The sequence below is a fragment of the Taudactylus pleione genome, unplaced genomic scaffold (assembly GCF_031769625.1).
Source record: "Taudactylus pleione unplaced genomic scaffold, aTauple2 ptg000749l, whole genome shotgun sequence".
NCBI classification, from domain to species: domain Eukaryota; kingdom Metazoa; phylum Chordata; class Amphibia; order Anura; family Myobatrachidae; genus Taudactylus; species Taudactylus pleione.
The window spans coordinates 1,158,808-1,184,883 of NW_028285151.1; the positions used below are offsets into that span (position 1 = coordinate 1,158,808).

The window sequence follows — 26,076 nt, forward strand, 5'->3', positions numbered from 1 at the left end:
GAAAAATACAAACTCTATTAACCACCTTAGCCATCATCATCATCTATGTATCTTCAGAGGGAAGCTTGATAGCTAAAGTAGTAGTTTAAAAAAATTGTACTTCCTACCGGTGGATAAAATGAGTTCATGCAAAGACCACTTGCAAAGAAACATACTATGCGATCCTGGAAAGTATATTTCATAGTTTCAAAAACATTTCCTTTAGCAAATGCTACTAACAGAGGGACTGATTCAGACGCGCTCACAAGCAGGTCGATGGTGCCCTAATACGCACGACGGAGGGACCCACATAGCGTCAGCCAAGCTGTCGCTCCGGGTCTCGCACCAAAGGGAGCGGGCTGTCGATGGTGGGCGTGCCAGGGGCGTTGCTGCCCAGACGGAGGCGTTCCCATGGGAACGCCTTCCGTCTGGAGCCGGCCCCACTGACATCACTAGTGGTGGGAGTGCTTTTGGCTCTGATAGAGCCAAAAGCACTCCTGGGCTTGCGGCAGCGAGACCCTACCGCAGGGTCTCGTCGCAAGCCCGATGGTCTTGACCATCGCGACCATCTTTTTGGACCGCTTGCATAAGCTGTGGGTGGTCACCCACAGCTATGCGAGCGGCCAGGAGGCCACTCCATTTTTAGGTAGGAGGGCCCTGATTCAGAGCGTCCAGCTCTGAATCAGGCCCAGAGTTCTTTAGGCACGCTAACCCAATTATTTATTTTTTTTTAAACATTTGCAATAGGATTTATTTAAAATTCAGATAAATCCTATGTGTGCAGAAAGGCTTTTTGCACATTGTTTTAGTGCTAGTTTAATAACTACTGTTTGTATGTTTTTAGATCAGTGGGTCTCAACTCCAGTCCTCAAGTACCACCAAGTGATGATTTCTGGATTTCTTTAATACATAGGTGAGTATTTTGTTGGGTCAGCAATTATCCCACCTGTTTCCAGAGAGACATCCTAAAAACATGACCTGTTGGGTAAAACCAGTTTTAGATAATAGCTTTTATATAAGGGTGCTAGATTCTCACCTCAGCCTGCCCCACTTTTTCCATACTGCAAATAGAAGTATTTCACTTTATTGTCAGACCTGTGTAGAGGGAGGAACATTTGTTGAGCAGAAAGAACCTCCTCCTAGGACCAGTTACAGTGCATTGCAAGGACCTAATCTGCTCTAATGCTGCATACACACGGAACAACTTGAACCACCATAGATTTCGCTGATAGCTTTCCCTCCAAGTTTCTGTAGTGCAGGTCAAACGATTTTGGTTATACACATTGATATAGATATCTATGATAGATCTTCCAGTGAAGCTATCTTTTTACAGACAAATCTTTACAAAATTATCCAAGTTGGCCTGCATGCATGAAAGACCATCGATATCGTTAATGCAGGAACGCGCAACGTTGGTCATTGTCAGGTTGGTGACTGCAAAAAAAATAAATAATATCGTTCAAATCACTCATAAAAAGTCGTACCGTGTACGCACCATTAGATTGCAAGATCTCAGAGCTAGATTATTGTTGCAAATTTTGGCAGAGCAATGTCTCAGAACACGTAAATTACATCTTACATATAAACATGCCCATATGCAATACTATATAAATTCCCAGTCTCTTTTAGGACATCTACTTGTGATGTAAATACAACACAATATTTATTTTTTTACTGTACCTTGGTTAGTCACAGTAGATTGGCTCTAATCTGCGTTTGGGGTCTCTTCATATAACCATATAATAATGCTGGAACTGTGAAATATAAAACACTAGCAATTAGTCATATTTGCAACAGATTGATGTCTATGTTCAGGAAAGCATAACCCTACTAGGACAGTCTGCAATATCTATGCTCTACCCAGCAATATTTTGACAAAACAAGTGTACCACATCCAATTCCAAGGTGCTTGCGCAATGACATAATGAGCGCACAACTTTACTGATCCTTTGCCCATTAGAACTCTGTTCCATTTGAGTCTTGACCCACATTTGCAGCATTGGTTTCTAAGATACTTCCCCTGGCCAAGACAAAATAAGTTGGACGTTGGCAGAACATAGTGAAACTAAAGGCTAAATTGAGTTATTGATATAAAGTGAAAGAAAGTAGCACCTACTAGTGTCTAAAATAACTTCATAAACCCAACAAAGGATAGAGAAATAAAGTGAAAAAATGATCCGTAATATATCCACTGCTTATCTGAAAGGATGTTTCTTCGGTCAAATGGCCATTAGAAGAGATATGAAAGAGAAAAACAAAAAAGAAAACTACATAGTGTGTACCATCCTATACTGTGCATGACTTCATATATTGTGATAATCGGCTAGCAGCAAATCCCAACACGTTTCATCTTTTTATGACTATCAAGGGGATAGAGACACAGTAACAAGATGCTCTTATACCCTATTCAATCACATACGAAGTCCACACATGTAAAGCCAATATAATATTGTCTTTACATGTGTTGTCTCCAACACATGATTTGCTGCTCATCAACCCCTCACATATGGACAGATAAGCATTGAATACTTTTGTCTTTTACTTGTTTTTTACCATTTATTGGATAGTGTCAATAAAACTGTTTTAATATAATCTGTCTCTGCCCCTTAAATGTGCCTTGAAATAATCTTCTAGGTAATAGGAATGATTTCCAAAAGGGTCTAGCCGATTATCACAATATATGAAGTCATACACAGTATAGGATGGTACACACTATGTAGTTTTCTTTTTTGTTTTTCTCTTTCATATCTCTTCTAATGGCCATTTGACCGAAGAAACATCCTTTCAGGAAAGTAGTGGATATATTACGGATAATTTTTTCACTATCCTTTGTTGGGTTTATGAAGTTATTTTGGAAATTAGTAGGCACACTCCTTTCTTTCACTTTATATCAGTTATTGTGGGTGCCATGCCTTACCACTTTTTTGGAGCTGCCACTCAATGATTTTTGGAGATGTATCACATGTTTATTTATATTTTTAATATTTATGTGTATTTTTAAGTGTCACATTGTAACCAGTGCACCTCTATCTCCTACACTAAATTAAGTTTTTCTTTAATTTGTAGGCCCAGTCAGTTACTAACACAAGTAGCTGTAGATATTCCCAAGCTCTGTTGGACCAAAAACTTAAAATAACCCAAAGATTACCAGTCATCCGTTCATGGGTAGATGATTGCTAGCATTTGTCAGGTCAAAGTGTCAAGCCAACACTGTAGCTATAAAGAAAATTATGCAAAGGGTTTTGAAACCAAAAATACTATCCTTTTGTGTAGTTAGGCAACAGAATGTGAAAGCCTTCCTTCAAATCTTAGTAAAGCCTTGGACTGCTACCCAAATGCAGCATCAGATATGGACAGTTTGGATTTATACATCAGGACTCTAAAGCCTTTAGTCTTAGACCTTAGGTGCCCAAACTTTTTTGCATCGCGGCACCCTAAGTATCAGCATTATTGTCACGGCACACCTAAGCCAAAAGTTTGTTATTGAGACATTCAGGGAAAAAATTTAGCGAAGAAAAAATTGTGCTGACCAGTCATCCTTATGCTGGCCATACACTTTGCAATTATCGGGACGATCCGCCCGATATCGGCGGATCGCCGCGATAATTGCAGCGTGTATGCGGGCGACCGAGGGTTAAATATTGCTTGGTCGGGCATGCTGGATTGTCCGGGAAACTGTCGGCCGCACCGGGCAGTGTATGCCCAGCGCAGCCGACAGACAGACATTTCCTGTGTTCCTTCCTACGGAAGGAACAGGGAAATGTCTCCTCCCCCGGGGGCGGAGCGCGGATGTCGGGCTATACACTGAGATTTCTCTCACAGTGTATGCCGGCGACATCTGTGGCTGGCAGGCAGCCAGATAAAATGTCTGTCGGTCTGACAGACATTTTATCTGGCAGTGTATGCCCAGTATTAGGGTCAGTTATTTATGGGTGGACAGATTTGAACTTCTGTTTGTCCACATATTTACATTACATTGACCATAAAGAATTTGATTTGGTGCTGGACCACCAACCTGAGGCACCCCAGGGTGTCATGGCGCAGTTTGGGAACCAATGCCCTAGACTATTTGCAAACGATGCAATGTCGTTAACCATTTCCCTTGAACTCCCCGGCAAATGATCTAGTGCATACACACTGTGCAATCTAACAAACGATATATCTTGCATCATTTGGTGGTTAGATTGTTAACTATATAATGTAACCGTATTGCCGGGTAGTTTGGTAGAGGATACACCCTGCACGATCAGCGGCGAATAGTTAACAAGATTGACAGATCTTCGTGCATGTACAAAAGATCTGAAGATATGATTAACAACGCCGTGGGAGAACACAGTGCTTACAAACTGGATAATTTGAACAATTTGTCAATCCGGTGCGTCTGAATTGGCCAAATCGTTCAAAATATCATCTAGTGTTTATGGGCCTTAAGAATGCAGCAGTAACAAAGAATGAGTTGTACAGGATTCTGCCTGGTACCCTCTGCTGTTCCTCTGTAATTCTCTGGCCTGCAGACGTGTTGTTTTCCCACTTGCTCTTGATGCGGAATGACAGGTGGCCAGAGTTCAAATCGTATCAGCTCCTGTTTCATAGTGTGGCACCCCATTAACAAGTAGTAATGTTTTTGTACATGCTAGTATTTGTGCAGTCTTTATTCAAAATTAATCTCTCAAGGACATGAAATGAAGGTCACATGTTAACTTATCAAAAATATTAAATATAAAGAGCTCTTCATTAAACACAGATGGGTTAAACACTAATTCAGTGATTATGAGCCTACTGTGCTACAAAGATTTTTAAATCTGGCTTGGGTGTGATTAATTAATAATGCCCAATATACAGAATTGAGAGTAATTGCAGCCCAGACTCACGCATTTCAAAACAAATATATAAATAACTAAAATCTTTATTCACAGTCCTGCCTCAGATCCCTGCCGTTACACCCTCCAACATAAGAGTTGCGCAGTTTCTGACCCAATTCTATGGTAATGGGAATATATAGTCATTCAGTAACATGGCTGTCACAGAGTAGTAAGCAATTGTGCATAACATTACTAATGCTAAGCATACACTATACCAGAGGTTCTCAAACACTGTCCTCAATGGTCCCCAACAGTTCAGGTTTTAGAGATATCCATGGTTGAGCACAGGCGACTTAATTAGTACCTCAATTTGATTTAATCATCTGTGCTCAACCATGGATATCTCTAAAACCTGATCTGTTGGGTGCCTTGAGGACTGCGTTTGGGAACCTCTGCACTACAGTGTTACCTGTCCAACCTGGCTGGTTGGAGTGAAAACCTGGTAGTGTAGTGTATGGGAGTAAGTGACATTAGACTACTGCTCACAAACACTGGAAAACAGACAAAAATGGTCGTTCAGACAAATGGGTTACATCAACAAATTTAACCAGTTTAAACAATCATTTTTGCCTGTTTTCCAGTGTTTGAGACCATCTGATCAAATGTCATTTTCTCCCACACATTACCAGGCTTTCATTCCAACTAGCCAGATTGGACAGATAACTGTATAGTGTATGCCCAGCAGAAGGCTCGATCATTAGCCAGCTGCAGCTTTGAAACCTCCATCAGTCTCAGGTCAAGTGTGATTATCACAGTACAGCTCGAAATTAAAATGAATTTCAGATCCAGTTTTCATTTTGCAGTCAATAAGCAGTATATATTTAAGCAAGAATTGCACTAAACTAAATATTTACATTATTTAATAATTACATTCTTTAAAAAGCTCCAATCCCGTATGTGACAGTTTTGAGGAAAAAGTATCATATGCATCTTTGTAAATAGGTCTAGGGTGTGTACTTTGTCAGAGCGTAAAGCCTATACCAAAATGCAACTTTCAAATTGTAACTAAGACACCCCACTTTACAGGGAAATAAGGTCAGATGTACATTTACTTTCTACATCTCTTAGATGTATTGGCACAAGCATGAAGAAGGAGCACTTTAGTCCTTTACCACAACCCCATGTATTTTAGTATGGCTCAGTGGTTTACCAGTTTATCGTGAGATGCCACATTTTATAGGCAAACTTACAGCTAGGAAATGGTCTCTTTCTGATTAGTCCTGCTTCCTTGAAACTATATTCCTGCAGGGGGTGAATCAATTCTACGTGACGGAGAGATGAACGTGATGTGCAGTCAAAATATCATGTGAACACAGATAACCATGGCACAATCACCCATATGAGGGGGGAGGTAATATGGGTGCATAGGAAAAGGATGATGAATGTATGTACAGGTGATGTGCATCAGGTAACGGAACATCATACAGAATTGAATAGCCTCAGTACACTGAAAATTCCAGCATAGTATAGATAAAATAAATGATGATTTATCACTAAACTCACAATAAGATCCTACACAAGATCCACATTTGTACTAATAAACTTCAACAGTCAGAACACAACGAAAAATGTGTGTTAAGATACTTCGGATTACAACACATCATGCAATGAAATATTCGATGGTTCAGAGAGAGCAAAGTTAGCTAGTTTAATAGAGAACATGGATATTTTTTTGGTCTCAGGCAACATAAGGGACAATATTGAACGTAATAAATGGAGTTACACATACACTAACGCCTGTTTGCATCAGTGTGAGGGGTGTGATATAAGCCACAGTGCAACACTACTCAGTTTATTCCTGTGTTTTTAATACTTGCAAATAGACACTAAAGAGTAAGCGGCTACTAGATAGATATGTTTGCTAGCCAGGTGAATGGCTAAAGAGAAACACAAAGGACCTCAACCCTAGCGGCATTGAGGACTACCGCAAAGTGTAAGGATACATCTTTCAATTTCATATTTCTGCTAATTTCCCTATAAAACACATTAGTGCCAAATCAACATTAGCAGCATTATGATGATGATGCCACAGGTCTGAGTGCACAAAACAATAAATGCAGGTATGTGCCACTGGCAGTCAATGCTGTCACTATGGCCCGGTTAGCACAACCTAACATTTTAGAATAGGATTTGATCTTCTAATTTGAAAGGAAAAAAAACAATAATGTACTCCCTCCACCAATAGAAAATAACTACCATGGTACTGATGGCTTAGTATGACAGTGAGAAAGACTATCCCAAAATGCTAGAGGACTCAGACTGTGGGCCTCCTGTAGTGCTATTTTACATCCCCCTTGAAAATAATACAGACAGGGTTCTATAAACAATATATTTAAAAGCAAAAAAACCTCTAAATTACAGATTTGGCTTCCTAGATTTAGCTGTAAGATGAAAATGCCGTAAATGACTTTATGTTTCCAAATTTAAGGAAACCTTTCAACTTCTATCTTCTGCTGCTTACTCAGTCGCTGAGGGCAAAATAAACTTTACTGCACACAATAGCAAAAAGATTTATATAAAATTCATTAAGCTTTTATGGGTAATTTTCTTGCGATTCCAGACAGTAACACAGTGTTTCCTCCGTTACATTAAAAATAAAAAAACACTATACGATGCATGGTCCCAATATTTTAACAAGGTCTTTTTGGCAAAAAAAATTAATTGAAGAAGAAATAATAAAAAAAAATATATATATATAAGTGGCATTGGTCCATCCATATATCCCCCTCCCCCTGCACCCAGAGAAATTAGATCAGAACCAGAATTTAAAAAGAAAAAAAAAATTATACTGATCTTAGAAACAGAAAAATATTGTCATGTAACACTTGAAAGGTGAGGGTAAAATTCTTGGCTTTTTAATTAAGTAGTTTGTCGGTTTTAACCAGACTTCATTTAAATCCTTTCTCCCTTTGGAATGAGGTCCACGTGAATGGTTTTGTATCAACATGTTGTGACACTTCAGAAGTGAAAGTTACTGGCAGCTAACTAATCTCCCGAAATGATACAAGTGGGTCTTGAATGGAGGCACCAGGTGGATGGGGTAGGTGGGACATGTTAAACTGGGAATGGTGGTTACAGTCTGTGCTGGAATGCTGATCAATGCTTGGGCCCGGAGGATAGTGATGGGTGGAATGTGATCTGGCAGTGGGCACCTCCAGCTTGGATACAATTTTGCTTTACTCAGTCCTCAGACTCATCATTGTTGGTGAGATTGGCGATTAGATCCTCTAATTTGGAGATTCGTTCACCCTGGGATCGGATGATGTCTTTCATTGAACGTAGTTCCTTCATCACCTCGTCCAGCTTGCCGTCACTGGGCTGCAAACAGCCAATAAAGAGAAGTCAAGGGTGGAAACATTACTCCTCATTCAGCAGAATAAACTCTAATTGGAGTAAAAACAAAGACCACAAAATCGCAAGCTGTCACCATAGCTACTGGATTTACATTGTGCAAAACCCCAGGGACTAGTTGAAAGATCAAGAGACCAAAAACCTCCTCACAGCTTCACATGGTGTCCTAAATTCTACATATCTGAAATTATTCCCAGGAGACACTATATTCATATTATGCTACCATGACTAAAGCTTTATTTACTCACAGGATGAGAAGCCTCTGATGGCTTTTTGGGGGTGCTGGCTTGCTCAGTCTTCTTTTGTGCAGCTGGCTTACTTCCCAAAATATTCTTCTTTACCACATTCAGGTCCCGATTCTTGCTTGGCATGTACCCATGCTTCAGTGATATCAAAACAGGGTCTGCATTTTTGCCGTCAAACCAATCTTCAGCTTCAATAGGGGCATCTGGGCCGGCTGTATCTGGATACAGGTCATCTTGAAAAAGATCCGACTGAAAGACAAGATCATAGAAACATCAAACTACTAAAATAAAGAATTTTGATTCAGAGGTATACGCAGGTCATGCTCAGCTGCAATTTCTCATGAATTCGCAAGTGTGAAAATATGAAAATAGCCTTTGTTGTAGCCTCAGTGCAACGGACTGAGCAAACTGACTCCCACTTTGCATATCTGAGCAACGATCAACGGAGCTGGTGGATCTTATCACAACATTGGCTCCTTGAGCAGCCCTACCTGGTGCACAGCCTTCCTTGTAACTTTCTCAAAATATGGCTACTGTGGCTGCGGAAGAACGCAGCCGCATGCGGGAACACACCCATGCCACCTCCTCTTTGCAGTCACCTCCCAGTCACCAGCCTGAAATGACCATGGATCGCAGATGCTGTCTCAAATAATAGACGCAAATGCGTACGCCAGCACACACATTGGTTTGCACATGCGCAGTAAGGGTTTTCAGGACTTTTCACGCATGCAAAGTAGAAAATAATTGTTGAGATGCGCCAACATGGGTACTATGTGCACCTCTGAATCAGGTCATTAATCAACAAGGGTCTTGTAACAGTTTCAGAGCTATTGCTTTAGAGCAGTGGTACCCAGACGTTATTGAATCGCAGCAGCTTACAGGATCAGCAGGTTTTTTGTTTTTTTTTCACAGCACCCCAATGTTGACATTTTGAGAAGTTCAGCAAACATTATAAAATGAAGTAAATTGTGCTTACCTGTCATCCTTATGTGGTAGTGGACAGGGTTGTGCTTCAGTTTGTACACACATTTTATGATTGGCAGCCACCAGCTCTGGTTTTGCTTATTACATTGACAATAATTTGATTTGGTCCTGGACAACCAACCAATGGCACCACTGCATATGCCCCATGGCACCCAATTTGGGAACCACTGCTTTAGAGCATAGGCTGTGAAACACAATCCCATTAAAATGACAGCCTTTTCCTAACTAAATTTCCTGCTAAAAAAACTACACCAACGTATCACTCATTTCACGGGGAGTTAAAATAATTAATTTATACATTATTTAAATAATAATAATAAATAAATAAAAAATGTAGCCCATATCTACTGGCAATTCAGAAACAATTGTTTTACCAAATTTTAACACTAAGAATAATAGTCTAGGACCTGGACACTGCTAGATGAGAAAGGATCGTGTTGTATTATATTTGATTGCAATTGAAGGTTTTTTTTATTTTAATAAAAAAAAAAGATATCCAATGCCCTAAATAGGGGATGCAGTTATGCCGCCGACGGACGGGATGACGGCTGTTGAAATCCCGATGCTGAAATCCAGTCGTCGGAATCCCAACCCAGGACTAAACAGTTTAGATATTGATGCCGGAGTCCCAACAGCCGCGGTCATGAACATAGCTATAGCGTGGCCAGATTAGGGGTTAGTCGCGTGGAGACTGGGTGGGTTTGGTTTAGGCACCACGGTAGGGGGGGGGGGGGCGCGGTTAGAGTTAGGCTATGGTGGGAGCTCAGGGTTAGGCACTAACTAGGTGTTAAGTTCAGGAGCCAAGGGGGAGGGGTTAGGTAAGTACCCCTGTCGGGATACGGGGCATCGTGATGCCGCTGTCTGTATTTTGACAGCAGGCATCCCTGACTGTCTGTATTTCATACCCAACCCCCTAAATAGGGTGCTTAGATATTATTTCATAAATGGCTTTATAAAATAATCCTAAACAGTGGGACACATCCAGCCCCAAATAAAAAGGACATTGCAGGATAAGACAGAGCAGAGGTCTCAATACCGAAATGGGTACACTACTGTTATTAGAGGCCTCTTATGAGGACATGCATAAATACCAGCATATACACTCAGTCTGCACATATATGTTATTGAATCCTACATCTGCAAATCCACTTTGGGATAACACCAAACCATGCAGTGCAATTTCATAACGACTGGGTGCAAAGGAGTATCAGGGGAAACGTTCCTCATATCCTAATGCATACTGGGACTCAGCCCATTACGGTGCTCACATTATAAAGCAGGGGTAGCCAACTTCTGTCCTCGAGAGCTACTAAAGCTGGCCACACATCTAAAGATCTGTCCAACCAGCCAACTAGTTGATTGGTTGGAATGAAAATCTGGTAAGGTATGAAAGCAAATGACAATCAGCAATTTGCTCCCAAACGCCAGAAAATGGACAAAACCTGTTTGATCTAAACAATTTGTTCAAACTTGTCTGAAGACCATTTTCATCTGTTTTCCAGCATTTAGGAGTAAATTGCTGATCAGTTACTACCATACATTACCAGATTTTCATTCCTACCCAGGGCTTGACAAATTTTTATAAAATCTAGGAGCCAGGATGAAAGTGTAGGAGCCAGATCACCACACCCCCAAAAAAAATACAGGAGTGAGTGAGGAGCACAGCTCTGTGTGTTACGCAACTGTTATACACACTATACTAGTCCACAAAATGGTCACAGGTGAATGGGATACAGTAAAATGGAGGCCCCCTCACTGCTCTGCACAGCTCCCCTGCTCCACCCCCCACCCTCCAGTAATAACGGACCACATGTCACATAAAATAATGGTGCCAGAAAGTAAAACAAAACCCCTCTCCCCACATGGTCACACCACTATTCCTCTGAAGCCGCTCCGCAGGCCGGGACGGACAGAGGCACAACAGTCACCACAGGCAACACTCAGCACATGCACCGCAATACTATAGGAATGAATCTCCATCGGTACTAATGAGGATCTGCTTCCTCCCTCACTGCAGAATCTAGTAGCCAGGCAGCAAAATCTGGTAGCCATGGCGACCTGGCCCCCGGGATTTGTCGAGCCCTGTTCCAACCAATCAACTAGTTGGCTGGTTGGACAGATAATCTTTAGGTGTGTGGCCAGCTTAACAGTTCACGTTTTCCAGACCACCTAGTTGGTGCACAAGTGTAGTCATTACTCACTAACATTTGAAAAAATGCACAGGTGGAATTACACTTATGATTCTGTGATGAGACCTGGAAAATATGCATGGTTGGTAGGTCTCGAGGACCAGAGTTGGCTACCCCTGTTTTAAAGTATTTAATTTCTTGGCAGCTTTATGACTTTCTAACAGCATATTTCTCCTGTACTCACCTTCCTGGGCACAGTCATGATAATTGGCTCACATTTCCTCTCGTGCAATTTGTAGAACCTGAGGGGTAGGGGGAAAAAAAAAATAAAAAGACTGAAAATGCTCATGAATTTTATTAAAACAATGTCTGGTTTTCTTATTGAGGAACAATATGGGTCTATTAGAAGTCACCAATGAGTTTTGTGACCATATAAAAAGGAGTAGGCTGCTGTTTATAAGTGGCATATATGACCCAACAACAGAAAGTTAGGCATATTAGAAATCACAGGTGTCCAAGATCTATGGAAACATCAAATATCATCCGCAGTAGGGAGCATACTATTCTTTACAATACCTGTGTTTTTCTAATGAACATTTAAGTGATCACATTAGAAGTCTTCCCAAGTTATAACTATATACAGATACTTACAGGAGCTTATACACATTAACATTGTATATTGGTAATACAGATGCTCTGTTTAATGATGAAAGCACAAATTTTCTAAAAAATGTTTTTACAAGTCTCTCTCTCTCCCAGCATTAAAAGGAGAAACAATGTAATTACTTTTTGTATATTATTGAACAGAGTGTAACCATGTTCTTTGTAAGATAAACCTATTTATATTTCAGAAGGCAATAGATATCTACTGAATTTTAATGAAGCACCCGACACCAGCGCTGACTATCATATAACAGTATATAAATAAACATGCTTGTCATAATAGAGATTTAATGAAAGGAAATGTGTAACAGATTGGCCTAATAAAAATCACTAAGTCACTATAAGCAGGATTTGTACTTAGAGGAAGAATTTGAAGAGCTACCAAATATCCATTTTAGACTATAGAAATTTCAAAATTCCCATAAAAAACTTTTCAGAACTGGTAATATGACCAACTAAAAACCACACATTGTTCTCAATTGGTATATATAGTAATCACAGTGCATTTTAGGTGTATGTACAAATAGCAGCTACAGCAGTACAATGTTTACCCAGCATCGTTCAGGTTAGCTTAATAATGGATGTCTTTCATAGAATGCTATGAAACTGTAACATGCTGTTTGCATCTCCACAAAGTCAAGAAAAATAGAAATGCACATTAATGGGTTTGTCCAAAGGTGATCTGAGGGCACTTCCCCTTGGGACAGAGATTAAAGTTGTAAGTGCTCTAGCGGCAATGATCAGGCTCTCCCCTAATAAATAATTCCACGCATTGATTCTTCACAGGAGACAGCTAAACCATCCATTACACACATTTGTCTTCGCTCAACTCATTTACTGCCCTAGGTTTTTGACATTTAGACATTTTATATATATACACACACAAATAAATATATTACACACACACACACACATACATGCGGCGGGTGAGAATCTCCTACATTTCGGTCAATACCTGGCAATCTCGCACTTGTTGACATCCAGTCCCCGCTTTGGCATGTAACCCATCCCTCGCTGTGGTTCCTTGCTGCTGAATGTACTGAGGTAGTGCACATAAGGGGACTCTTCCGTGATCTCAAAATACCGAATACTGCTGTCACCCTGTAGAGTAGAGTAACAATGGGCAAAGTGACACATCATCTGACTCCTGAGTAAACTAGTGTAATCGATATACTATTCACACCTTTGTAACATGGAAAAGCCCCAATCTGTAAATGCTTATTTCATGACTTAGCAATACTGGAATTTTCGTTTGGTATCAAATTAGATTATGGGGGAAAAAGAAAAATATAAGTGCAGATAGGAGTTTGTGTTGGGAGCAAACCTACAATGGGGAGAGGTGTACAAGGAATGCAAAAGAATAACATCTAACTGACTAAAGCTGGGTACACACTAGGGGTGAGCGGGTTCGGATTTCTGAAATCCGAACCCCCCCGATCCGAGTCCGATCCGAGTCAGGCTCGACTTTTCCCGCCTGACTCGGATCTGAAATCGAGGCAAAACGTCATCATCCCGCCTTCCGAGTCTCGCGGGTTTTGGATCCTATATAAGGTACCCGCGTCGGCGCCATTTTCTCACTCGGCTGTGGACAGTGAAGAGGGAGGGTGGGAGTTAGGGCTGTGTAGTGTAGTGTAGTGTAGTGCTGCTGTTGTCCACTACTTCAAAGTCCATAGGGGCAGGCTGGACTGTGTTGTGCAGTCAGTTCTCCATAGGGGCTGTGTCCACTCCAAAGTCCTGTGCAGTGTCCCAGTCCTAAAGGAGTGCTGTAGTGTTGTCCAGGGGGTGCTCTGTCCATCAGGGGTGCTCCCCCAAGTGCTAAAAAAATAATATATTTTCTGTGTTTGTGAATTGTGTGCGCAGTAGCCGCACGTGCATCAACAAAGTAGTGCCAAGCGTGCGCCTGTGTCATAAGTAAAGGGCCGGCTGGCTTGACCGTTAAAGGGTGCTGTAACCCCCGAAAGTACACTCCAGTCCAAACCAAAAAAAAATTATTTTCTGTGTTTGTGAATTGTGTGCGCAGTAGCCGCACGTGCATCAACAAAGTAGTGCCAAGCGTGCGCCTGTGTCATAAGTAAAGGGCCGGCTGGCTTGACCGTTAAAGGGTGCTGTAACCCCCAAAGTACACTCCAGTCCAAACCAAAAAAAAAATTATTTTCTGTGTTTAGCCGCACGTATATATCAAATCGATATAACATAAATGGAGGACCAAACTTTCTCCGATAAAAATAAAATAGAGAAAGATCAAGAACCACTTCCTCCTAGTGCTGAAGCTGCTGCCACTAGTCATGACATAGACGATAACATGCCATCAACGTCGTCTGCCAAGGCCGATGCCCAATGTCATAGTAGAGGGCACATACAATCCCAAATGGCAAAGTTCAGGAAAATGACCTTGAAAAAGACATTTAAATCAGCTGAAGAGAAACGTAAACTTGCCAATATGCCATTTACGACACGGAGTGGCAAGGAACGGCTAAGGTCGATCCCTAGTATGTTCATGACTAGTGGTTCAGCTTCACATGACGATGGAAGCCCTCCTCCCACTAAAAAAATCAAAAGAGTTAAGCTGGCAAAAGCACAGCGAAGAACTGTGCTTTCTAAGAAGATATCACAAATCCCCAAGGAGAGTCCAAGTGTGGTGGTGGTTGCGATGCCTGACCTTCCCAGCACTGGACGGGAAGAGGTGGCTCTTTCCACCATTTGCACGCCCCCTGCAAGTGCTGAAAGGAGCACCCACAGTCCACTTGCTGATATGCAAATTGAAGATGTCACTGTTGAAGTACAACAGGATGAGGATACTGGTGTAGCTGGCGCTGAGGAGGAAGTTGGCGAGGAGGATTCTGATGGTGATGTGGTTTGTTTAAATCAGGCTCCGGGGGAGACAGTTGTTGTCCGTGGGATGAAAAAGCCCATCACGGTCATGCCTGGGCAGAAGACCAAACATTCCACCTCTTTGGTCTGGCAATATTTCTATCCAAATCCGGACAACAACTGTCTTGCCATATGTACCATATGTAAAGGTGAAATAAGTAGGGGTAGGGACGTCAACCACCTAGGAACATCCTCCCTTATACGGCACCTGCAGCACGTTCATAAAAAGTTACTGTCAAGTTCAGAAACTTTGGCTAAGACCGTAAGCAGTCCAGGGACACCTAAATCCCGTTGTCCTGTTGTATCCAAGCGCCTGCAAACCACACCGTCAACTCCCTCCTCGTCAATTTCCTCCTTAGTCAGGATCGGAAGTAGTCCTGCAGGCCATGTCACTGGCATGACTGACTCTCCTATCCGGGATTCCTCTGGAGGATCCTGCATTGCTACGCCTACTGCTGCCGCTGCTGCTGTTGCTGCTGCTGGGAGTCGTTCATCATCCCAGAGAGGAAGTAGGAACACCACTACTTTTACTAAACAATTGACCCTCCAACAGTCCTTAGCGAGGAGGATGAAGTACGACAGCAGTCATCCTGAAGCAAAACGTATAACTGAGGCCTTGACTGCTATGTTGGTGTTAAGACGTGCGTCCGGTATCCGCCATTAGTGCAGTGGGATTTAGACAATTGATGGAGGTAGTGTGTCCCCGGTTCCAAATCCCGTCTAGATTCCACTTCACTAGGCAGGCGATACCGAGACTGTACAGAAACGTCAGAAAAAGTGTCCTCAGTGTCCTGAAAAATGCCGTTGTACACAATGTCCACTTAACCACGGACATGTGGACAAGTGGAACAGGGCAGACTAAGGACTATATGACTGTGACAGCCCACTGGGTAGATGTATCACCTTACGCAGCAACAGCAGCAGCGTCACCAGTAGCAGCATCTCAGAAACGCCAGCTCGTTACAAGGCAGGCTACGCTGTGTATCACCGGTGTCAGTAAGAGGCACACCGCCGACAACCTCTTAGAGAAACTGAGGGAAATCATCGCCCAGTGGCTTACCCCACTTACACTCTCCTGGGGATTTGTGATATCTGACAACGCCACCAATATTGTGCGGGCATTACATCTGGGCAAATTCCAGCACGTCCCATGTTTTGTTCACACAATAAACTTGGTAGTGCAGAATTTTCTGAAAAGCGACAGGGGCGTGCAGGAGACGCTTTGGGTGGCCCGAAAAATTTCTGGCCACTTTCGCCATTCAGCGACTGCGTGCCGAAGACTGGAGCGCCAGCAAACACTCTTGAACCTGCCCCGCCATCACCTGAAGCAAGAGGTTGTGACGCGGTGGAACTCAACCCTCTATATGCTTCAGAGGATGGAGGAGCAGCAAAAGGCCATACAAGCCTATACATCCACCTATGACATAGGCAAAGGAGGGGGTATGCACCTGACTCAAGCGCAGTGGAGAATGATTTCCGTGTTGTGCAAGGTTCTCCAGCCCTTCGAACTTGCCACACGTGAAGTCAGTTCAGACACAGCCAGCTTGAGTCAGGTCATTCCCCTCATCAGGCTTTTGCAGAAGCAGCTGGAGAAAGTGAAGGAGGAGCTAAGACGGAGCGATTCCGCTCGGCATGTGGGACTTGTGGATGAAGCCCTTCATTCGCTTTGCCAGGATTCCAGGGTGGTCAATCTGTTGAAATCAGACCACTACATTTTGGCCACCGTGCTTGATCCTAGGTTTAAAGCCTATGTGGTGTCTCTCTTTCCGGCCGACACAAGCCTGCAGAGGTGCAAAGACCTGCTGGTGAACACACTGTCAGCTGAAGCGGAACGTGACACGTCAACGGCTCCTTCTTCATTTTCTCCCGCAACTGGGGCTGCCAGGAAAAAACTTAGGTATCCTAAGCAACCCGCTGGCGGTGATGCAGGGCAGGCAGGACCAAGTTTGGACATCTGGTCCGGACTGAAGGACCTGGCAACAATTTCTGACATGTCTACTGTCACTGCATATGATACTGTCACCATTGACAGAATGGTGGAGGATTACATCGGTGACAGCATCCAAGTAGGCATGTCAGACAGTCCATACCTGTACTGGCAGGAAAAAGAGGCAATTTGGAGGCCCCTGTACAAGCTGGCTCTATTTTACCTGAGTTGCCCCCCCTCCAGTGTGTACTCCGAAAGTGTTTAGTGCAGCCGGGAACCTTGTCAGCGAAAGGCGTAGGAGGTTGCTTCCACAGAATGTGGAGAAGATGATGTTCATCAAAATGAATTATCAGCTCTTCCAGGGAGACCAGCCTCCAGAAGGTACAGAGGGACCTGTGGTGGTGGATTCAAGTGGGGACGAGTTAATACTTTGTGAGGATGAGGATGTACACACTGAAGAGGGTGAGGAATCGGTGGATGAGGAGGATGAGGATGACATCTTGCCTCCGTAGAGCCAGTTTGTGCAGGGACACATTAATTGCCAGCTTGTTTTGTGGGGGCCCAAACGAACCAATCATTTCAGCCACAGTTGTGTGGCAGACCCTGGCGCTGAAATGATTGATTTGTTAAAGTGTGCATGTCCTGTTTATACAACATAAGGGTGGGTGGGAGGGCCCAAGGACAATTCCATCTTGCACTTCTTTTTTTTCTTTGCATTATGTACAGTTTGGGGCCTAGTTTTTCTAACTGCCATCCTGTCTGCCACTGCAGTGTCACTCCTAGATGGGTCACGTGTTTGTGCCGCCCACTCGTGTCGCTTAGCATAGTCATCCAGCTACCTCGGTGCAACCTTTTGGACATGAAAACACTATTGTGAGGTGTGAGGTGTTCAGAATAGACTGGAAATGAGTGGAAATTAAGGTTATTGAGGTTAATAGCATAGGAGCAGAGAAACCAACAAATTCTGTGATTTTAGCTGTTTTTATGCTTTTTAAAAAAAAAATACAGATCCAAAACACAAAACCCAGAACCCAAAACACGGAAGGGTGGTTTTGGCAAAACCAATCCAGATCCAAAACACGAAGAAAGATCCAGATCCAAAACCAAAACACAAAACACGAAAAGTGGCCGGTGCACACCCCTAGTACACACTAAACTGTGTATACACAGTGAACACAGACGCAACGGCAAGAATTATAAGGCAGTCCGTACACACTTAATTGATCGCCCAATATGTGTGCTGCCCGTCGGCCAGCGTGTACAGACTGTCTGAACAACGCCATTCACAGACATATCGCAATGGCTGTGCTGAACAGCCGATGGACAGATATGTCTGCAGACCTATCTGTCCATCTGCAAGTGTGTACAGGCGATGAGCCGTACACATGCAGCAGCCAAGGAGATTGGGGCGGATCCACCCCCAAGCCAGCTGGACCCATAGCTGCTGGATAGATGGTCGTTCAGTGTGTATAAACGACCATCATCTGCAGGTATACCTGTCAGGTGTGTACCCACCTTCAGTGAATCACAACTGAAATGTTTTACTAGAAAATATATATATATTTTTTTTTTCATCAAACCTGTGCACAGACAAGGAGGGGGATGGCAGGAGGGGGATCTTAGGAAATTCACGTAGTGCACTTTAGTCAAGCTACGGGTAATCAATGTGTGAGAAGGTATTGTGGTCAAGAACAGGCAAAGCTTTTAACCAACGCCCTTGTTTACTGAAACTTATCACTAATCACTAGGCTCAAACGCCTCATACTGGCATCGCTGCCAATTCTAATCACATTTGATGCCTTAGGAAAAGTAGAAATATCCATCAAGAGAAATTTGGATTCAGAAGAAAGTTCTCACTATACCATACATACATATCCAAAGAGATGATCGGCACCCAGAGATTTAAATAGGTACAAAACGTATATTTAAATATACGTTTTGTACCTATTTAAGTCTCCGAGTGCCGGTCGTCTCTTTGGATTTTTTAACATTTGTTTTAGCACCGGAGCATCTGTACTTGTTATACTAAGAGGAGTGCCAACAAAATTGGAGAAATATATATAGATATATATATATATACAGTCAGGTGCATAAATATTGGGACATTGACATATTTTTCATATTTTGGCCTCTATTCACCACAACAATGGCTTTGAAATTAAACAAACAAGATGTGCTTTAACTGCAGACTTTCAGATTTAATTTGTGGGTAATTACATCCAAATCAGGTGAACGGTGTAGGAATTACAACGGTTTCTATATGTGCCTCCCACTTTTTAAGGGGCCAAAAGTAATGGGACTATCAACTCAAAAGCTATTTCAAGGACAGGTGTGGGCTATTCCCTCATTATTTCATTATCAATTAAGCAGGTAAAAGGTCTGGAGTTGATTCTAGGTGTGACATTTGCATTTGGAATCAGTTCCTGTCGACTCTCAATATGAGATCCAAAGAGCTGTCACTATCAGTGAAGCAAGCCATCATTAGGCTGAAAAATCAAAACAAACCCATCAGAGAGATAGTAAAAACATTAGGTGTGGCCAAATCAACTGTTTGGAACATTCTTAAAAAGAAAGAACGCACCGGAGAGCTCAGCAACACCAAAAGACCCGGAAGACCACGGAAAACAACTGTGGTGGATGACAGAAGAATTATTTCCCTGGTGAAGAAAAACCCCTTTACAACAGTTGGCCAAATCAAGAACACTCTCCAGGAGGTAGGTGTATATGTGTCAAAGTCAACAATTAAGAGAAGACTTCACAAGAGTGAATATAGAGGGTTCACCACAAGATGTAAACCATTGGCGAGCCACAAAAACAGGAAGACCAGATTAGAGTTTGCCAAACAACATCTAAAAAAGCCATTACAGTTCTGGAACAACATCCTATGGACAGATGAGACAAAGATCAACTTGTACCAGAGTGATGGGAAGAGAAGAGTATGGAGAAGGAAAGGAACTGCTCATGATCTAAAACATACCACCTCATCAGTGAAGCATGGTGGTGGTAGTGTCATGGCGTGGGCATGTATGGTTGCCAATGGAACTGGTTCCCTTGTATTTATTGATTATGTGACTGCTGACAAAAGCAGCAGAATGAATTCTGAAGTGTTTTGGGCAATATTATATGCTCATATTCAGTCAAATGCTTCAGAACTCATTGGACGGCGCTTCACAGTGCAGATGGACAATGACCCGAAGCATACTGCAAAAGCAACCAAAGAGTTTTTTAAGGCTAAAAAGTGGAATGTTATGCAATGGCCAAGTCAATCCCCTGACCTGAATCCGATTGAGCATGCATTTCACTTGATGAAGACAAAACTGAAGGGAAAATGCCCCAAGAACAAGCAGGAACTGAAGACATTTGCAGTAGAGGCCTGGCAGAGCATCACCAGGGATGAAAGCCAGCGTCTGGTGATGTCTACGCGTTCCAGACTTCAGGCTGTAATTGCCTGCAAAGGATTTGCAACAAAGTATTAAAAAGTGAAAGTTAGATTTAGGATTGTTTAGTTTGTCCCATTACTTTTGGCCCCTTAAAAAGTGGGAGGCACATATAGAAACCGTTGCAATTCCTACACGTTCACCTGATTTGGATGTAATTACCCTCAAATTAAATCTGAAAGTCTGCAGTTAAATCACATCTTGTTTGTTTCATTTCAAAGCCATTGTGGTGGCGAATAGAGGCCAAAATATGAAAATTCTGTCAATGTCCCAATATTTATGCACCTGACTGTATATCTATATATACACCTCTCTCTCGTCACCTCTCTGTGTGTGCGCCCATGGCAAGGAGACTTTCCCAATAACTCAGATCTGCTGACTTAAGCATAATGGCGTATCCTGCTGCTCAGCTCAAGCTAAGATCACTTTCCAAATAGACCACATATGTAGGTGCCCTACACTCGACAATCCTGCTGGAGCAGCCACATACAGGATGAAAGGGGTCATACAATCCTTTTCAGGCATCGTCACACCAATGTGCAGCCAAAATAGCCTCCACACCCTCATTCTGCTCATTTTGAAAAAGGATGGGACAGAAGAACTTTATATCATTTAACATTCCAAAATTAAAAGACTATGGATAATGTTCAAGTCCATATGGGGTTAGCTTTAGCCTGTGTAATACACAAATAGAACAGTCTATATTAAATTTCAAAAACCTGAACAAAAAAAAAAAAAAAAAAAAAGCTGCATCATAAAAACAAAATCAATAATTCACAAAAATATAAATTATGCAATGCCCCTAGCAACACAGATTTTCTTTATAACTGCTTTGGCACACTGAATAAAGTCTTGCATGTCCGTAGCAGTCAGATAAGCACAAAGTTCATAGCACCAGAATCACATACTGTATAGTATCAGAGAAAACAGCCTCAGATAAGTTTAAGTAAAAAGCGCATATACTGGTACAAATGGCTCTACATGTTTTAGAGGGAAATAAACAGGCTAGGTCACTCTCGCTCCATAGCTCAGTGTACAAGTAACTTGTTTAATGAATAATCCCCCCCCAAAAATCAGTAGCTTGCAGAATGGTGAAGCAAAGTGTCCAGTTTGCTACAAAAAAGCAGTAGTTCATCAAAAACAGCCTTTCCCAGTGTTCTACAGGGTTAGATCTATAGACGTGGGCAGAGGTTGGGTTGTTTCTATAGAGAGCCAGCGTTTTCACAGATACTGACAGCTTTTTCAGGGAGGCGTAATCACCACATTCCTGACAATCCACACGTTTACTTTTTTTACTGCTACTATAACCCATATTATCTGGGAGATGTTAATCTTTACTATGCAAGAGGTTATATCAAGCAGCAACTTTACCAAGCAGGCGTATAGAAGGCAGTTTTATAGCATTGCACTTCTATTGCGAAGATGCTGTTAAATACAGACACTTACCTTTCCACACAAGTAAATGATATTAGTGTCTGGGTCATAAAAAGGTAGCAATACTCCATTGCTAGTATCCATTTCATGCAGTGCAATAGGCTCATCCATACTTTTCTGGGAAAAAAATAAAATGAAAACGGTGAGCTCATTACAGCAAACTGCTCACTATACTGCAATCGGGATCTCCGGGGCACTGTCATTTCCTGCACAACAGTGCACGGATTTCCCCTCATGCACTGGGACAGAAGCTGCAGACACACACCGCAATGCTGCAATCTCATCCCGCAATCCCATGTGAATGCTTTTTGGAGCTATTAACGGCCTGCAAGGAACAATAGCATTGAAGGAGTCGCCTCTCTGATTGTGTAAGTATGTATTCTTCAGAGAAAGTCCATATAATTTGTTGCGAGAATGGTTGCTAACAATTTGTTACTTTTTGCAACTGTATGCGACTCCATAGGAAACAATGTGTGTGTAGCTATTCGTTCAATAGTATCTGCTGACTTATCTGGGGTCTAAGTAATTTTCCTGTCTCTGAAATCTGTCTCATATTCGAACAAGGGTCACAACAGCGTAAACGAGCCCTGAAATTTTGCTCGTCTATTTTACCATCTGTGGTTCAAATGTTTTTCCTGTTACGAGCAGTGTGAAATGTCTGTTGTATGTCGTCTAATGGGATGAAAAACATGTAACAGATATCATAAGAGTATTACATGAGATGATGTGATATACACAGATTGGGACAGGAATCAATTCCAGAAACAATGTGGCCTATTTTGTCTCAATGAGGGGACAAATGATGATCTCATGCGTGACATGAAACAGAGCATAACAGGAATTGCAGTTCCTCCTTGTTTTACTCCGCTCTGTATTTTCTTATTCTCTTACAGTGGTGTGCACTAATATGCTTATTGCAAGCTGTGAAAGTTCTTTTTATTAAAGAGTCTGTTGTTATTCTAGATAATATATTTAACATTTGTAAATATTCACATTTTTCTAAATCCCTCTCTCTCAAAAGACGCCAATCAATGAAGTGACCCGTGTTATGACATACAGTAACAATTGTCGAAACTATCAGGATTTGCTGTATATACACAGACACTAATTTTTTTTCTTTTTTGTGTGCATATAAATTAAGAGTTATGTTTTACGAAAAAACTAATATAGAAAAGAGTGCCCCCAAAAAGGAGTTTTTCTTCTCTGCCTTACTCTTAGACAGAATAGTGTTTAAGCAACGAATTCCTCACAGGAACAAATACATCTTAAAAAAAAAAAAAAAAAGAAAATGGGGCGTTCGCTCCATAGGGCATAAATGTTCTTTTTCAAGCAGCATAACTACAATGGGCATGCTATATGTGTATCATAGACACAAGAAAGATACGTATCTCACAGAGGGGTCTCCACATCAAGAATGCAGGGGTGAAACTAGGCTTTCCATTACCTGGGGTTGGCGACACCCAGTGCGGCTAGTAAGCCTTATGAGCTTGTGCCTGAAAAGGGGGTGTGGCTTCACCGGGACAAGGCGCAGTCTTATGGTACACCTCTATTTCACCCTGGGGGCATGTCCAGCACTCCCAGAGTGCCCCAAAGATTCTCTTTGCATTGCTGCTCCTCAGTGACCGGGTGCTGGAATCCCCGTCACTAAGGAACAGCCAGCGTTTTGGTATCACCCACTCGGTAGGAGACACCTGGGGTGTTCCGCGCCCCCTAGTGACACCTCTGCCTGGGGCAAAGCCTCAGCTAAGATCCCCATTCCAGTAGTCGCCCATGACTTGCTTGAAAACAGACATCAACATTGTAAAGTTCTAAACATTTGTAGGGTGATGGCAAAGTCCATTACATTAAGGTGCCAGTGCCTGCTGCATTAATTCTCCGATTCTGGGGGAAGCATCAGTTACTGCCATATAACACAGTGACCATCAGTGACTGCTGCAATAAATACTGCAGAACCTCCCTCACCAGCTACAGACTGCTATTTCAGAAATACAACTTCAGATAATTTTTTTTGGGATGATAAATGTAAAAATTATCAGTTTTTAACAAATGTGTTAAAATACATGACCACAAGAACCAAATGCAGAATAAATGCATCACTTTAAGACAGATTTCTTTAACTCATTGTGCAAGCCCACTGCAAACAAATATAAATAAATGGAGTACGCTATAGTATAGCCATTGGTCATAACTTACCGGATTCCACAGTGCTAACTGACGCTCACTCATACGACTGAACCCCGTTGTAAAGATGCTGCCATCAGACAAAAAGATTGCTCTCATTGGTCGGGCACCTTCGTGAGCTTTATCCTTCTCCTAGAATAATAATAAAAATAAATAAATTAAAAAAACACACTAAATGCCATTCTCATAACACACAACATGCAAGCATTCCGCCGCTAGCACAAGTACAGTATGTTTTTTATTATTTTGTTTAACTTTCACTTCTGTTTCTTCCTACTTCTCGTCCACAACTCGATTTTATAGGAAAAAAAAAAAAATGCAAGAGATTTTTCGCAGCTCCTCACAGCTGCTAAATCAGAGGACCTGCACCTTGTCGTTTTCTGTCATTTCCCCCTGAATGTTACACTTCTTACCTGGCCCACTGTAACCCATGTAGTGTGCCCTAGATGGCTGCCTTGTCTGGTACTTTCAGGGGCAAGATGAGCAACACATTGAACTATTTAGGCAGTGGGCATCTAGTTAGTCACTGTTCATTTTATCCTTCTATGTCTTACTCCCATGTATTGCTTATTGGACATTGTAACCAATGTAGTGTGCCAAACATGGCTGCCTCGCCTGGTACTAATTGTGTAGCATGAACAATGCATAGTTATGACGTTGCAAGCATCTCACCTAGTATTTTTATCTCCCCCATTGGGTCATCAATTCTAGGTATTGCCTATTTTGTCCTGTGTACTCCTATGTAGTGTGCTAAAAATGGCTGCCTCACCGGGATTCTTTGTGGATAGGATGAAGATTCCCTTCAACTGATAATACAAAGGTGTCAGCCATTTTTGGGATTATCTTTATGATTTATAAGTTTCATGCAAATCTAAACCACTGTATTATGTGAATAGAAATAAAGAACACAAATGGTGAGGCGCTGCCTGAAACCAATCCCTGTTCAGGATATACAGATCAAAGAACCAATTGTAATTGAAATCAAACACATACTAAAATTTTATATATAAAATTTGAAGTTGCTGTCATATGTGCTGCCGTATGTACTGGGTTGCGCCCCCCCCACCCCACCCAGGAGAATATCAACAGAAAACTAAAAAATGACAGACAACACGGGGCAAAAATGTAATATTACACTATTTTACTGAGTGAGATAGATGAATACTGTGTGAGCAACCTTTAAAGCATAAAAAACAAAATTTAATAAGCACAATATAGGGTGTAAAAAAATATATACAGCAACCTCTTCTAATTCAATCATACAAATGACGTTTGGCCTTTAATAGAAGGCGTATATGTGGGGTATGTTTAAAAACACCAGAGGATAGGACCAGTCCATGTTGCAACAAACACTGTATATCTATGAAAGAATCCAAGTATAGTTACCGGGTGCCGCTCAGTCCTTTAGGGTGTAGTTGATAATGTCCAGCAGGGTTAAAATAACCTGCAGTCTATGTAGTCCCTTGGCTGTGAGATACTCCCAATCAAATAGGTTCCAGAGTGGCTTATCTTACATTTATCCAGTTTTAATTGAGAAAGTCTTTCCAAAGATGGTGTACAGTAGGTGGTCCAAATAATAAGAAAATGTCCTCTGGTGATGGGCCTGACTAGTTTCCCTGCTGCAGACAGCTTTTTCAAAGGCAGTATGTTTTATAACTTACCCCACATATACACCTTGTATTTTAGGCCAAATGTCATTTGTATGATTAAATATATCCAGCAAGCTCATGTAATTCAGACTGCATATTAAATTTGTTTTTTAGGTTTTAAAAAGGTTGCTCACACAGTATTTATTCATATATCTTGCCTAGTACAAATAGTGTAATATTAGATTTTTGCGCCTTTTATGTAAAAGTCATTTTTCGATTTCTGTTCAGTGCCTTGAGTCCTATTGGAGAAAAGAGCTATATATAATATATTATATTAACTCTTTACTAAGTTTCCAACTCTGTATTCTGAATGCACAAACATACCTTGGCCATTCTAGTCAATACAATTTACTAACATCTTTCA

At 41.8% G+C, this 26,076-nt stretch overlaps 1 protein-coding gene across 2 annotated transcripts in view; it reads right to left on the reverse strand.

The window, feature by feature from the left end:
• Positions 1–6,464: 6,464 nt before the first annotated feature.
• CORO1C (coronin 1C) overlaps positions 6,465–26,076 on the reverse strand; it is a 95,810-nt gene continuing 76,198 nt past the window's right edge. For both annotated transcript variants that reach the window (XM_088457271.1, XM_088457270.1), the window contains exons 6-11: positions 24,076–24,195; positions 21,895–21,999; positions 13,169–13,314; positions 11,795–11,852; positions 8,441–8,686; positions 6,465–8,159 (exon numbers count right to left, since the gene is read on the reverse strand). In XM_088457271.1, coding sequence (XP_088313397.1) covers positions 8,022–8,159; positions 8,441–8,686; positions 11,795–11,852; positions 13,169–13,314; positions 21,895–21,999; positions 24,076–24,195 — 813 coding nt within the window. In that variant the 3' untranslated portion in view covers positions 6,465–8,021. The remainder of the gene's footprint in view (positions 8,160–8,440; positions 8,687–11,794; positions 11,853–13,168; positions 13,315–21,894; positions 22,000–24,075; positions 24,196–26,076) is intronic.